The 16,856-nt window shown below is 43.9% G+C and overlaps 1 protein-coding gene across 2 annotated transcripts in view; it reads right to left on the bottom strand.

The window, feature by feature from the left end:
• Positions 1–169: 169 nt before the first annotated feature.
• faima (Fas apoptotic inhibitory molecule a) overlaps positions 170–16,856 on the bottom strand; it is a 98,812-nt gene continuing 82,125 nt past the window's right edge. For both annotated transcript variants that reach the window (XM_070874519.1, XM_070874518.1), the window contains one exon: positions 170–1,283. In XM_070874519.1, the coding sequence (XP_070730620.1) occupies positions 1,134–1,283 (150 nt within the window). In that variant the 3' untranslated portion in view covers positions 170–1,133. The remainder of the gene's footprint in view (positions 1,284–16,856) is intronic.

Here is a 16,856-nt window from a genome sequence, read left to right as displayed (position 1 = left end):
GTGGGACAGATAGTCATTGAAGGTAAGGGAGGGTGGGACAGATTGGCTGCATGCTCTTTCTGCTGCCCGCGCTTGATTTCTGCATGCTCTCAGCGATGAGTCTCACAAAAATCATAAACAAATACTCAGGTGAATTTTGTTTTTATGTTCAGACAAAATCACAGACTACTATAATGCAAAAACATTTATTTGTATTAAATAAAACCTGTATTAAAAAGAGTCTACATCATAAAAGTCTTCTGTAAAAATCCCTGTACCAATACAATAGGCATGCTTGGGCACATATGTCTCAGTGTAAAGAGGCAAACAGAGTTAGTTACATAAAAACTTTTCAAACATTTACACAAACTCCGGTTTAGGGAGCACGATTTGCTTAAATTCTCCTGGCCAAATATTGCTGCACCAATGAAGACATTTGATCTGAACCTGGACATGTATTCACAGAACAGTGTATAGACAAAATGACTTTTAGGCATAAAATTCCTCTCTTGTCCCATATTTATGTTTGTGTCATGTTTTAATTCAATAAGAATAAAATTCAAACTTACTGAAAAACTGATCCTGATCTAGTCTTATGTATCTGTGCTTTTTTTAAATTAATGTGAAGTGCACAATGCAACTTAAAAAATTAATACATTATCTTTTTATCTTTCATTTGACTAGAGGCCTCTCTTATCACAAAAATATAGTGAAAGATAGTTTATAGTAAAATAATTAAAAGTTAAGTCATTAAAACGAGAAATGTCAAAATTAAAACATGATGTGCTATTATTTTTTGAATTTAAAAACAATTCCTAATTCATTATTTATACCTATAACATTTTATTCATCTACCATCTATACCAGAAGCATAGATCATAACATACCCCGTTCGCTTTTAAATACAGGGAGCAGCAGAATGGTGGTTCATTAAAATGCTTGTTTTAGATGGTTTAACAGCAACAGATAGCTTCAGATCAACCAACTAATCCTAGTTGTCACTGAAGTGTGATTTATGCACTGAAACATGCATTTTCTTAATTGACAGCTTCAGTTGTATTTCTTCATTACTGTGACATGATTGATTTCATGACAACTGCTGTACCAATATATTCTAGAATATTTGTTCTTTTATGCAGATGGCATATAGAAAGTTACTCAACAGTTTCTGGGATTTCTCGGTCATCCATAATAAGAGTGTGGATGATTCCTTCCCTTCGTTTCCCACTGCTAACAGCTTTGATACAGCAGTCATGATTGCTGAATGTAAAGTGGGTCTCAGTGCCATCTTCCACAAATTCTCCCTACAAAATTAACAAATAAAATGATTTAGATAAAGGAAAGGACTTATCCTCAGAATGTCACAAAGCACTTTTAAAGTGTAGCCACTATTTAGGCAATTGTGGCACCCAATTTATGCATAGATCCCATAAACCACAGATTCTCAACCAAGGGTCTGCGGACCCCTAGGTATCAAGGGGTCCGTCAAATCGGACTCGGAACGCTGGAGCAAAATGCGCCTGACCAGTGCTCCAGAAGTGCCAACTGGTGAACCGAAAATCAATCAGCGAGGCAATGTGACTGCTGTACCCACAGATGGCAGCCTTGATCCCCGTGGTTTTAACAGGTCCACCTCGATAGGTTTCGGGGACTGCTACCCGGCTTCCAGGTGGCTGACTGGGTTAGTTCAGGTATCATTGGGTGCTTCTTTGCCATGGCTAGCCCAAATTACGTACCCTAGATGGTCGGTTAGAGGCCCGCAAATTTATCAGTCAGAAAGCGGGCTCCCGCTTTACTGCAGTCACTCTGTCCGGCAAAGGTGCAGCCACACAGTCTTGGTACTGCCCTCCCCAACTCAGCAAGTCCTTTCACCTGTCGTTGACCCGGGGGGATCCAATTTTCCAACCTGAAGGTATTAACGGAACACCGGGTTGGCAGTAGAGTCGTCGTTTTACTCGCTTCCCTTGCTCAATTGAGGCCAGTGCAGCCAAATAGCATGCAACAGTCCAGCATTTTCCAACGAGCTATTCCCAGAGGAAATCAGACTCGGAACTCTAGAGCAAAACGCATTCTGTATACAATTGCTATACAATTTTGGGGAAAATACACAATGGAAAATCATTAACCTAGGTAATTCCAGACCTCCACCCGCAGGAAGGCACACGGTTAACCATTTTAGACTTTTGATTGCCCATTTCCTGCCTTTTACTAATCTCTGCATGTTTTGGTTTATCATTTCCCATTTTGGACTAGGACTCTGCAGGTATTTTTTTACTTTCAGTTAATGATTTGCCACCATTTACTAATTTTTGCAGCTTTTGCTTTGCCGTTTCCCTGCTTTTTGGTTCACCATTTCCCCTTTTAGACTTGGACTCTGCATGCATTTTTTGACATTTTGGATAATCTTTTCCCACTTTTTACTCATTTTTTATTGAAGCTACCTCCATGTCTTGATGGTATGACAGAATTGTTGCACAGCAGCAGCAATAAGATTCACATTAAGTAAAATAAAAATAATAAATATATATGTTTAATAGTATAACTAATCTTTAAAGAGAAAAAATAATTGTGTTGTGTTTCAGAGGGTCCATGGAATTTTTATAACACGGAGTGGGGGAGCAGTGGGGGCAAAAAGGTTGAGAAGCCCTGCCATAAAGAGCAAATAATACGAAATAATTCATCTGTAAATCAATTTTTGGCATGGGTGGTTGAGAGAAGAATGCTGATAGAACACCAGGGAAACAGTCTGCTCTTCAAAATAGCGCAAGGATCTTAAGACAGGGCCTCAGTTTAACATCTCAGCTGAAATACAGCATAATTGACAATGCAGCACTCATTTAGTACTGCACTGATTTAAAAGGACTCGATAATGTGCGCAAGTCCTGGAGTGGGGCTTGAACCCACAATCTCCTGACTCAGAGGTGAAAGCTGAGCCAAACTGAAACTATATCACATTTAATAGCAGAAGCTGTTTCACTCTTACTTAAAGCAATAGATTTTGCAGTGGATTGAGCAAGCAGGAAAACCATTAATAAAGCAATGTTTTAATTCAGATACAATATTCACAGTTCAATAAAATGGCACACTAAATATGTATTTTGCACCAAAATCTAACCTATCTGATAAGATTGCTGATGAAATTACGTAGATTTATTTAGTAAAGCCCATATAACGAAGAACAGTTGACTAGTAATTTCCAGCATACAGGTTACAGGAGATACACTTAGATACATCTCATGAATGTGGCAGTTGGGCAAGGGAACAGTTGTAAATACAAAGGCAAGTTCGTAACACATTAAAACTTTATTATGTAATTATTTATAAACCAAATGTTCTGTACCAGCACACAAGATCTTACTGAGAAAAATTTGACCTTTAAGTTTGCTTCTTTCATTTTTCCAATTTTCTCTCCTCCCCTCAAGCTTGGACTACATGCTGGAGTACCCTTTGGTTCTTGAAATGTGAGGACAGATAGGCATGTGTTGGCAAGGCTATTTAACTGCAGGGGCTGGAGGGTGGAATCGAGCACATGATACTTTATTCAAATCCTGTTCTTATCTAATATCCACACATGTGTGAATGTATGTGGAAGAATCATGAAAGGGTTAATAAAATGGTCTAGGAATCAATAAGAAAATAAGAACAGACAGACTTGGTTTCCCGTGAGAAAGTAGTGGACAAAGTAGCTTGTGTGACCATCACTGATAAACAAGGGTTTATGGCCATGACTTGATAAGGTGCACATTTGCTTCGCGTGATTAAGCTGGGCTATTCCACTCGTAAAAGCATAAAGTGTTCTAAAGATAAACAGGCTATCAATTCATGAAGCCCTAGTAACACACTGTGATTGATGAAGCGGGCCATACCTCCTCTAGTTTGTAAGAATAAAAGGGATGCATCTGTGAGGATAGGCAGACCTTTTGTCTGCCTGCCCCGGAATCTGTAGACTCTGTGCTGGCAGTTTGGTAACAGGTCCGAAGCTGCTTCAATAAAGACGTAAAGATTGAAGGTATCTGACTCGATTATTGTCGAATGCAGCTGACCACCCGAACTAGGACTTAACACATGCACACTTCCAGCAAGGGTGATGAGGAGTAGGAACTCTGATTAATTTTTCCCTTCTCTCATCTAAGGACATTTTGGCCAACTTCATGGTCCATAACATGGACCATAACATGGATTCAACACCTTCCTGTCTTTTTCGCTCAGTTACTCATTGCCTTACCTGACTGAGCCATAGTGCAGCCCTTTCAAGTCAGTTTCAAGTCTGTTAAATGTGAAACAGAAACTAAGCAAGTACAATTTCATATTTTTGTGAATTACAACTGCTACAACTACAGTATCAAAACACCAACCACACTCCTTTAAATACAAGCTTAATGTTAAAAGCTTTGTGTTAATTAATGCAGTGGACCACTTAAACTTCTCTTTGCTCAAAAAGAAACAAAGGAAAAATATGTTTTGATTATCACATAAGGTGAATGTTTAAAAATATATAGAGACATTGAAGTTGAGAACGTGGAAATTGTATAGGGACAGTATAAGCTAACAAAGAATTCATGGAGGAATAGCCATGACATCTCAGACTCGAGACTGCGAAATGTTACAACACTAACGCATATTGAAACAAAACCCACAGCTTGCAGAAAAACCTCAAGGTCTTATTAAATCATAGAAACATAGAAAATAGGTGCAGGAGTAGGCCATTCGGCCCTTCTAGCCTGCACCGCCATTCAATGAGTTCATGGCTGAACATGCAACTTCAGTACCCCATTCCTGCTTTCTCACCATACCCCTTGATTCCCCTAGTAGTAAGGACTTCATCTAACTCCTTTTTGAATATATTTAGTGAATTGGCCTCAACAACTTTCTGTGGTAGAGAATTCCACAGGTTCACCACTCTCTGGGTGAAGAAATTCCTCCTCATCTCGGTCCTAAATGGCTTACCCCTTATCCTTAGACTGTGTCCCCTGGTTCTGGACTTCCCCAACATTGGGAACATTCTTCCTGCATCTAACCTGTCTAACCCCGTCAGAATTTTAAACGTTTCTATGAGGTCCCCTCTCATTCTTCTGAACTCCAGTGAATACAAGCCCAGTTGATCCAGTCTTTCTTGATAGGTCAGTCCCGCCATCCCGGGAATCAGTCTGGTGAACCTTCGCTGCACGCCCTCAATAGCAAGAATGTCCTTCCTCAGGTTAGGAGACCAAAACTGTACACAGTACTCCAGGTGTGGCCTCACCAAGGCCCTGTACAACTGTAGCAACACCTCCCTGCCCCTGTACTCAAATCCCCTCGCTATGAAGGCCAACATGCCATTTGCTTTCTTAACCGCCTGCTGTACCTGCATGCCAACCTTCAATGACTGATGTACCATGACACCCAGGTCTCTTTGCACCTGCCCTTTTCCTAATCTGTCACCATTCAGATAATAGTCTGTCTCTCTGTTTTTACCACCAAAGTGGATAACCTCACATTTATCCACATTATACTTCATCTGCCATGCATTTGCCCACTCACCTAACCTATCCAAGTCGCTCTGCAGCCTCATAGCATCCTCCTCGCAGCTCACACTGCCACCCAACTTAGTGTCATCCGCAAATTTGGAGATATTACATTTAATCCCCTCGTCTAAATCATTAATGTACAGTGTAAACAGCTGGGGCCCCAGCACAGAACCTTGCGGTACCCCACTAGTCACTGCCTGCCATTCTGAAAAGTCCCCATTTACTCCTACTCTTTGCTTCCTGTCTGACAACCAGTTCTCAATCCATGTCAGCACACTACCCCCAATCCCATGTGCTTTAACTTTGCACATTAATCTCTTGTGTGGGACCTTGTCGAAAGCCTTCTGAAAGTCCAAATATACCACATCAACTGGTTCTCCCTTGTCCACTCTACTGGAAACATCCTCAAAAAATTCCAGAAGATTTGTCAAGCATGATTTCCCTTTCACAAATCCATGCTGACTTGGACCTATCATATCACCTCTTTCCAAATGCACTGCTATGACATCCTTAATAATTGATTCCATCATTTTACCCACTACCGATGTCAGGCTGATAATTCCCTGTTTTCCCTCTCCCTCCTTTTTTAAAAAGTGGGGTTACATTGGCTACCCTCCACTCCATAGGAACTGATCCAGAGTCAATGGAATGTTGGAAAATGACTGTCAATGCATCCACTATTTCCAAGGCCACCTCCTTAAGTACTCTGGGATGCAGTCCATCAGGCCCTGGGGATTTATCGGCCTTCAATCCCATCAATTTCCCCAACACAATTTCCCGACTAATAAGGATTTCCCTCAGTTCCTCCTCCTTACTAGACCCTCCGACCCCTTTTATATCTGGAAGGTTGTTTGTGTCCTCCTCAGTGAATACCGAACCAAAGTACTTGTTCAATTGGTCCGCCATTTCTTTGTTCCCCGTTATGACTTCCCCTGATTCTGACTGCAGGGGACCTACGTTTGTCTTTACTAACCTTTTTCTCTTTATATATCTATAGAAACTTTTGCAATCCGTCTTAATGTTCCCTGCAAGCTTCTTCTCGTACTCCATTTTCCCTGCCCTAATCAAACCCTTTGTCCTCCTCTGCTGAGTTCTAAATTTCTCCCAGTCCCCGGGTTCACTGCTATTTCTGGCCAATTTGTATGCCACTTCCTTGGCTTTAATACTATCCCTGATTTCCCTTGATAGCCACGGTTGAGCCACCTTCCCTTTTTTATTTTTACGCCAGACAGGAATGTACAATTGTTGTAGTTCATCCATGCGGTCTCTAAATGTCTGCCATTGCCCATCCACAGTCAACCCCTTCAGTATCATTCGCCAATCTATCCTAGCCAATTCACGCCTCATACCTTCAAAGTTACCCTTCTTTAAGTTCTGGACCATGGTCTCTGAATTAACTGTTTCATTCTCCATCCTAATGCAGAATTCCACCATATTATGGTCACTCTTCCCCAAGGGGCCTCGCACAACGAGATTGCTAATTAATCCTCTCTCATTACACAACACCCAGTCTAAGATGGCCTCCCCCCTAGTTGGTTCCTCGACATATTGGTCTAAAAAACCATCCCTTATGCACTCCAGGAAATCCTCCTCCACCGTATTGCTTCCAGTTTGGTTAACCCAATCTATGTGCATATTAAAGTCACCCATTATAACTGCTGCACCTTTATTATCTGAATGGTGACAGATTAGGAAAAGGGGAGGTGCAAAGAGACCTGGGTGTCATGGTACATCAGTCATTGAAGGTTGGCATGCAGGTGCAGCAGGCGGTTAAGAAAGCAAATGGCATGTTGGCCTTCATAGCAAGGGGATTTGAGTACAGGGGCAGGGAGGTGTTGCTACAGTTGTACAGGGCATTGGTGAGGCCACACCTGGAGTATTGTGTACAGTTTTGGTCTCCTAACCTGAGGAAGGACATTCTTGCTATTGAGGGAGTGCAGCGAAGGTTCACCAGACTGATTCCCGGGATGGCGAGACTGACCTATCAAGAAAGACTGGATCAACTGGGCTTGTATTCACTGGAGTTCAGAAGAATGAGAGGGGACCTCATAGAAACATTTAAAATTCTGACGGGGTTAGACAGGTTAGATGCAGGAAGAATGTTCCCAATGTTGGGGAAGTCCAGAACCAGAGGTCACAGTCTAAGGATAAGGGGTAAGCCATTTAGGACCGAGATGCGGAGGAACTTCTTCACCCAGAGAGTGGTGAACCTGTGGAATTCTCTACCACAGAAAGTTGTTGAGGCCAATTCACTAAATATATTCAAAAAGGAGTTAGATGAGGTCCTTACTACTAGGGGGATCAAGGGGTATGGCGAGAAAGCAGGAATGGGGTATTGAAGTTGAATGTTCAGCCATGAACTCATTGAATGGTGGTGCAGGCTAGAAGGGCTGAATGGCCTACTCCTGCACCTATTTTCTATGTTTCTATGTTTCTATTGCACGCACCCCTAATTTCATGTTTGAGGCCCTCCCCAACATCACTACTACTGTTTGGAGGTCTGTACACAACTCCCACTAACGTTTTTTTGCCCTTAGGTATTCTGCAGCTCTACCCATATAGATTCCACATCATCCAAGCTAATGTCCTTCCGAACTATTGCCTTAATTTCCTCCTTAACCAGCAATGCTACCCCACCTCCTTTTCCTTTTATTCTATCTTTCCTGAATGTTGAATACCCCTGGATGTTGAGTTCCCAGCCCTGATCATCCTGGAGCCACGTCTCCGTAATCCCAATCACATCATATTTGTTAACATCTATTTGCATAGTTAATTCATCCACCTTATTGCGGATACTCCTTGCATTAAGACACAAAGCCTTCAGGCTTGTTTTTTTAACACCCTTTGTCCTTTTAGAATATTGCTGTACAGTGGCCCTTTTTGTTCTTTGCCTTGGGTTTCTTTGCCCTCCACTTTTCCTCATCTCCTTTCTGTCTTTTGCTTTTGCCTCCTTTTTGTTTCCCTCTGTCTCCCTGCATTGGTTCCCATCCCCCTGCCATATTAGTTTAAATCCCCCCCAACAGCACTAGCAAACACTCCCCCTAGGACATTGGTTCCGGTCCTGCCCAGGTGCAGACCGTCCGGTTTGTACTGGTCCCACCTCCCCCAGAACCGGTTCCAATGCCCCAGGAATTTGAATCCCTCCCTGCTGCACCACTGCTCAAGCCACGTAGTCATCTGCGCTATCCTGCGATTCCTACTCTGACTATCACGTGGCACTGGTAGCAATCCCGAGATTACTACTTTTGAGGTCCTACTTTTTAATTTCGCTCCTAGCTCCTTAGATTCGTTTCGTAGGACCTCATCCCTTTTTTTACCTATGTCGTTGGTACCAATGTGCACCACGACAACTGGCTGATCTCCCTCCCTTTTTATAATGTCCTGCACCCGCTCCGAGACATCCTTGACCCTTGCACCAGGGAGGCAACATACCATCCTGGAGTCTCGGTTGCGGCCGCAGAAACGCCTATCTATTCCCCTCACCATTGAATCCCCAATCACTATTGCTCTCCCACTCTTTTTCCTGCCCTCCTGTGCAGCAGAGCCAGCTACGGTGCCATGAACTTGGCTGCTGCTGCCCTCCCCTGATGAGTTATCCCCTTCAACAGTACCCAAAGCAGTGTATCTGTTTTGCAGGGGGATGACCACAGGGGACTCCTGCACTACCTTCCTTGCACTGCTCATGTTATTAACCTGACACATTAACAGAAGGTCTTTGTTTAAAATCAGACCATACTTAGGTCGGCTTATGAGTGGACAAAGGGAAAGAGGGATCAAAAGGGATAGGCTGAACTAGGATGTCACTCTCGCCCTATCTTGTTATCTTTTGCCGAAAATGTATAACCATCGTCCCTTTACAATGCAACGTCACTTTGTCCGTAGGAAGTGGGTGCGATCTATCAGAGTTGCATTCCTTCTGTCTGATAAGGTCCCCGATCGGGATTTGCTTTTTAAATAAAAGCTTGCTTTGTTTAAAGCACAATCGGTATTCGACTCAGTGATTTCACTGAACCAGATTGAGAGAAAAGAATCTACATTTACATTTGGTGTCAGAAGTGGGATCTCAACGGACGACTGCCGAAAACTTGCGAATTAAGAGCCAGACTAGCCTTGGACGAGACGAGGGGAAAGTGGCCACTGGAGTGAGTATGATTTCAATACTGCTCCAGTTTCCCCCGGTTTCAAAAGTCTGAGGAAAGTTTAGCCACTCGCTGGTTCTCAGGTAGTGTCTGAACGAGATCCAGGACAATCTGGTGAATACCTTTCAAACTTAGAATAGGGATAGAGATAGGGAAATTGCGCGGTGACGCAAACCAAGCGGCGACTAGGAAAGATAGGTTAGAATAGGTAAGTCTGCCTGGGTTCGAGGCCCAGAGCCTGCCTGGGTTCGAGGCCCAGTGTCTGTGTGGGTTCGAGGCCCAAGTAAAACCGCGCGGCAACGCGGAGAGAGAGAGAGAATCGCGCGGACCGCGTAGGGAAACGCGGAGGTTAGGGAATTACGTCAAATTAAGCTGCGGGACTACGCGGGACTGTGTAAATTTTAAATTGTACTTACGCCATCTACAGCGTCGATCTTGTATATCACTTGGTCCGCCTAGGCTCTGGGTAAGATAACTGAAACCACCACGGGGCGACGTGGAGACAATCAGGTCTAATTAGGACCCTGATCCAACGTGCGGCGACACAGGATGGGTAATTTAGATAAAACTACGAATTCCCTGAAAGGTCATGGATCCAAAAATTAATAGGAAAGAAGAGAGACTCTTGTGAACGTCTGTTTTAAATGAGAAATGCTTGTGTGATTTTTAATGTGAAAAAAAAAGCCGGGGTGTTGTGGTTTGTTTTAGCTCCACCCACTTTTTCAAACAGAATGAAAGTTTTTTTAACCCTTCGTAGTGTTGTCCTGTATGTGGGAAGTTTAAGAGTGTAAACCTTATTGAATTACGTATATTCGGATGATAAGTTACGGAGCCAGGAAATGCACAAAGGATAGGTTTGTTGAGTAAAAAAAAAAAAGAAAAAATACATGGTCCCGGTGGTTAAAAAAGGATTTGACATGCTCACTTACTTGTCGAAAGAAAACATTCAGAGAAGGCACAGCAAAACAACTGAGATGGATTCAAAAGGATTCAAAAAAAATATTATATTAAATAACACGACCTTGAGGCTGGAACAATTGAGATAACGAAAAGCTGTCCACAGCCTACGTGCCAGACTTCCCTCTAGTTATGGAAAAGACAAAAAAAAGTAACGTACTAAATAGGTGCTGAAAGAAAAAAAAATGTTCTGAGATTTTAAATTATGAGAAAAGTTCCATTGCAGTCTGAAAAAAAAATGCATCACTCCTATCGAGTTGGCAGAAAAACTCCATTAAATTAGGGCTTTCATTGACAGAAGGAGGACATATTAAAAACCGTAGACATCTTAAAGAAAGAGTGCACGCACGAGAAACGTACTCAGAGTTCCACTGGGACCTCTGAGAAAGGTATCGAGACTACGAAGTTAAAATGGTTGGCTTTGCATTGACCGAGGCTGATGACGAAATTGAATTTCAGTAACAAATAGCTATTAAAAATGTGTGGTCTCGTTTTAAATCAATAAAAAAAAAATATCTTTGGCAAGTACTTGAATTGGAGTTTAATCAAATGCTGCCTTTCCCGATGAAAAGATTTTTTTTTCAGATGGTTACGTGAAGTCACGTAATGACATCAGGTCTTCTTACAAACCTGTAAAGGAGTTAGCCCTTTCCATTGAAAGCCGTTTCATACTGAACATTATCAATTTGGATTTCTTAATAGAAAAAAGACTCACCTAACAGGGGAATGGTGCGATAGTCAGAATAAAAATAAAAACAGAACTAGCTTATGTAATAATACTTGCCTGATACAATAAAGAAATAGATACTCAAACAAAACAAACTGAAGAGTTAAAAGGCTAAGATAAATAAGCTGAAAGGGATCCACAAACCCAACTTAACCCTGACCTCCGATTTCACGGAGTGACCTCGACATGCATGGATATAATGCAGAATCAAGGGACCTGTGGGCCCTGGTAAAGCAAACCCTGAGCCCAACTGAGCATGCCCGATTTCTAACTCACCTAGGACGTGCTACTCATGATGCATTGGTGGTTGCTCACCCTAACAATGTCCAGGATCGCCTAAACGCTATCTTTAATGCTCTCACCACGACCCTTCAGAAGCCCATCAGTATGGCCACAGTAGTAGAAACTAAACCCAAACGAGAAGAAACTGCCGATGAATTCATGGAAAGATTTATTGAAATAAACGGAAGTCAATCAGGAGATAATGCCTTCAGGGCAGGAGAGGATTCTCCTCAATTCTGCGCTATCCTACTTCAGTGCCTGCCCTATTCGGTTGCTCACGCTATCCGGACAAATAATTGGGCAGATAACAGTAAAGCCCAGATGGAAAGGGCAGTTAAATATTATTGGCAGGAAAAGAAAGGAGGGGGGAGGTGCGCCCCCAACCCGGGTCAAGACTGAATACGTGACTAGAAAGGAAGAGCCGCCTCGGGTGGAAGGACCAAAACCCGACCCAAGGGGATACCAGATGGAACCGCAATATTGCGAGCAGGGTTGGGTGGATAAACAGGGATACGGTTATATCAAACACCCAAATGGCCCGGGCCCTGCTAATTACGGACCGCCCTACTGTCCCCAGCCTGGTATGGGAAGAGGTCGGGGCTGGGAAAGACGAGATGGATGCTTTATTTGTGGGCAAGAAGGACATTGGAATAGAAATTGTCCCTCCCGTCAGCACAAAAAAGGAAGAGAAGGAAGAGGAGGGGGGCAAGGGGGGAGAGGACGGGGATCTTACACTAACTTCTCCCAGAACAACCCCTTTGGCCAACCGTCCCCCGATTTGTATTGACTACGCAGCTTGATTGTGCAGGGACCCTCCCGGGATGACGAACTGATGATATTGTTAAAAATTCGGAATGAGTGGCAACCCTTCTTGATAGATACGGGAGCCTTCATGTCTTCTGTACAATCAAAGCTTAAACTCCCCGCCTTCACTGAAACACAGGGACTGTCAGGATTCCTGGGACAAGTCTCTACATTCCCGGTGTCAGAACCGGTTAAAATGGGTTACCAGGAAGAATCGGTGGCACATTGATTTGTTATCACAACCAATCTGGACTGTAACTTGATGGCTAGAGACCTCCTCTGCAAATTCCAGTTGCATTTGGAGTGTGGAGATGATGGGATTATTGTAAAACAGGGAACCCTTAAGTGGCAGTATTATACCACTAGAACCCCTCAGTGGTGGTCTCTGGACCTGCCGCAGGCACCCTATCACGTGACCCTAGCACACGATCCCAGTGGAAAGAATCAGGACCTGCAGAACTTTTATCAGGATCACGAAGGGGAAGTGAAGGAAATTCTATTAAGGGCTAGAGTGACTGGACCGGAAGGGAAGGCAGATTTTGTGGAAATGGACAGCCCCCAATGGTGGCACCACATATTATTCGTGAAGTATTACCTCCCCACCACGCTAAAGATTTGGGAGTTATGGTACGCCAGGCTATAGACGAGGCTGACCCTACCAGCCGGGATGTGCAAATTGTAAAACATGGCCGAACAGTCCAATTCCACGGGGACCCCGAGAAGGTCTTAACGACTCTGCAGCATCATACTGGCTCTGACATACCTGACTATGTGGATCCTCATGTCTGGGCAGAGGACCCCTCCCAAGTGAGTTATACTCCCATTGATCCGATTGAGATCCCAGTGCAGGGCAATGTGGACTGGCCCTCTATCCGACAGTACCCACTGAAATCACAGGCAATACCAAGTATCCACCGAGCTTTGGAGCCGAGTCGAACCAATTTGCCAGTTTCCAGTCCCTAGCACGGCTAAACAAATGCGACAGTGGTTGGGGATGATCAATTACTGCAGATCCTGGATCCCTAATGTTGCCCTGATGACTAAGCACCTCACCCCGTATACAAATAAGTAAGGCAGCTTTGAAATAGAAACCGCAGACGTCCAAGCATTTAAGGAACTAAAGACAGCCCTGCTGCAAGCTCCGGCTTTGGGCCGGCCCCTCGATGACCGGCCCTTTCAACTGTATTGTACAATTCTGAAAGACTGTGCTACTGTTGTCTTAACACCTCTCACTCCGTAGCTGCCCTCCTGGGCCAACTGCAGACTCAACACCTTACCATGGCCAGGCAAAGCAGATATAAGATCTACTTACTAAACAATCCTAAGCTGACCTTTCGGCACTGTACTGCAGTTAATCCGGCCTGTTTTCTTACTGAGCCGGCCCAAGATGAGAAAGAACCCAGTCATGATTGTTTATCTTTAATTCAAGAGGCCACATCAGTCAGGGAAGATTTAGTTGATGTACGAATTGAAGATCCAGACTGTATTATGTATGTTGACGGAAGTTCTTCTATTAATCCAGAAGGTACACGAATCTCAGGATACGCCATAGTAAACCAGGAGAATCAGGTCTTGGAATCTGCTGCTTTTGAAACCGCCTATTCTGCTCAACAAGCTGAACTATTCGCCCTCATCCGAGCCTGTCTCTTGGCCAAAGACCTCAAAGTCAATATCTATACCGACTCTAGGTATGCCTTTGGGGTGGCCCATGATTTCGGACAATTATGGAAAAATAGGGGATTCCTAACCTCACAGGGGAATGAGATATCCCATAAGCAACTAGTATCTGATTTGTTGCAAGCCCTCATGCTCCCCAAGCACATTGCCGTTGTTAAATGTACCGCCCACACCACCGGAAAATCCCCGGTTGATATAGGGAACCACTGTGCTAACAAAGAGGCTAAACAGGTCTCTCGTGACCAACAGATGGTAGTGCCCAAAATGATGAGTCAGACTAAAAATCCTGCGAAGGATAAGTTAGCCTCGGAAAAACCAATGCCAACCATCCAAGATGTTATAAAAGCACAGCAGGACGCTCCTGAAAAAGATAAACTGTTGTGGAAATATTATGGATGTACTTATGACAATGTTTCTAAACTCTGGACCAGACTTGCATGTCTGACGAGTTGGCTCTATGGGTTATTGAATATATGCATTTTGCTACTCATTGTGGAGCAAGGACCACGAGTGATACACTTTTGGCTACTTGGTGGCACCCTAGACTCCAGGCGCTCACCCAGAACATCAGTAGTCGTTGCCTGGTTTGCCAGCAACATAATCCAGGGAAGGGAGTCCCCTGTGATTGGGGTAAAACGCCCCTACCCGAAGGTCCCTTTGAGACATTTCAGTTGGACTACACTGAGTTGCAAAAAGTTCAGTGTTGCAAATATGTGTTAGTAATAGTAGATGTGTTTAGCAGATGGATTGAAGCCTACCCGACCCTGGACAATAAGGCTCAAACTGTTGTTAAGGTGTTAATGAAGGAAATTGTTCCTAGATATGGTATCTCAGCTCGACTGGTGACCACCTATGTTTTTTCTCTGACTCAGGCTCTGCGACTAGCTCACAACCAGGTTCAAGATGCTCACCTCGACCTCCCAGTTTTACCCGAATTGTCCCTCGTGGCACCAGGGAAGTATGGATTCGGAAGGGATTAGAGCCACAATGGGAGGGGCCTTTTCAGGTGTTACTCACTACCCCCACTGCAGCCAAGGTTGAGGGGAAAAGTGCCTGGGTTCACCTGCACCACTGCAAGCTCACCACCCTCTAACGATCCTATTTTACTGGTTATTCTAACTCCTGTTTCTGTTCCAGACTTCCTCTTCTCCATAGTTGAACAAGGCCGTTGGCAACCTAATTGGAACGTGGACCAGTTTGAACTTTTACCCGTAGTGATAGACAGCCAGCTACACAGACGGTGACCTGAGAAGAGAGACGGGAAAACTGAACTCTTTTAATCAGCAAAATAATTGGACTATTTATCTGAATCCTGAGCCATAAGATGAAACTGTGTCTGTATGCCACAGTCTGTATAATAGTGTTGATATATGACAGTTTCGGCGCATGGGAGGGGAGACAGAGACGAGAGCTCCATGTAAACACCTTTTTGTACATGTCTTATGTTTATGCGCAAAATGGGAACTTTTCTAGATGTTGGGTGTGTTCACATATCCCTATACATTCCAAAGGGGGAATTCCTTTGCGCCCCGTTCCACTAACCCTAACTGAGACTGTCAGATGGATTCAGAGCCAAACTATCACGAGAGGAGGGGGGCCAATACAATTAGTCAGACGTTCCAGGGATGGTACCAACCAACCTACGACCGTGGAAAGGAACCCCCATTCTTAGCCCTGACCAATACCTCGGGGATTGGGAGGCCAATCGGGGACATATGTCAAACCCGAAATGACACCAGTAACAAGGGACATATCATAGGGTACAGCAAATGCCCAAACAGTCTCAACATCACCACAGGTGCACGAGTCACCATCCTCTCACCTTCCGAATAAAACAGGTGGAGGTTTGTGGGCCCAGTCCTGGGACCCGGAAGATGGACAGGGTCCTGTTATCTGGGATATGTGGTGCCATTTGTGCGGCAAGTACGTACCCTGGCGGAAGCACATGCCTCCAGCCGATACAAGCGAGCCATCACCCCCGCCGACAAGTTCTTTGGGGTCATGATGTTCCCAATCAGGATAGGACGTCTCATGGATGAAGTACAGAACCTAGAGACGATATTGGAGCAGATAGCTAACAATACCGTTGAAGCTCTGGAGGGCATCACAGCTGAAATGGTAGCAATAAGGACCGTAGCATTACAAAACCGAATGGCCCTCGATTACCTGTTAGCTGAGAAAGGGGGAACGTGTGCCCTGATAGGATCTGAATGTTGCATTTACATTCCTGATAGTTCAGAAAACATAACCAATCTCGCTGATCACATAAGAAGGGAGGTGAAGAAGTCATCCACACCAGCAGAAGGATCTAGCTGGTTTGATTGGCTATCAGATGGATCTTGGAGATCCTATCTAATTGTTGGTTGCCTTAACCTTTGTTGTAAAGTAATGATGGCAAGGTTAGCAAACCCTCTTGTGGTCAAGGGCTCCCGAGTTATGATCCAACGAAGTAAAGAACTACTCGACAATAACAACAATATGGATCAGGAAAGAGAGTGCGAACGGCTGAATGCGATACTCCTGGAATAGTCACCAGGGTTATCATGGAATGATAAAAGGGGGGAAGGTGAATGTTTAAAAATGTATAGAGACATTGAAGTTGAGAACGTGGGAATTGTATAGGGACAGTATAAGCTAACAAAGAATTCATGGAGGAATAGCCATGACATCTCAGACTCGAGTCTGTGAAATGTTACAACACTAACACATATTGAAACAAAACCCACAGCTTGCAGAAAAACCTCAAGGTCTTATTAAATCATGTTATTAACCTGAAACATTAAC

Source organism: Pristiophorus japonicus, chromosome 3, assembly GCF_044704955.1.
Source record: "Pristiophorus japonicus isolate sPriJap1 chromosome 3, sPriJap1.hap1, whole genome shotgun sequence".
In the NCBI taxonomy this organism is placed as follows: domain Eukaryota; kingdom Metazoa; phylum Chordata; class Chondrichthyes; family Pristiophoridae; genus Pristiophorus; species Pristiophorus japonicus.
This window is presented reverse-complemented; position numbering and strand designations above follow the sequence as displayed.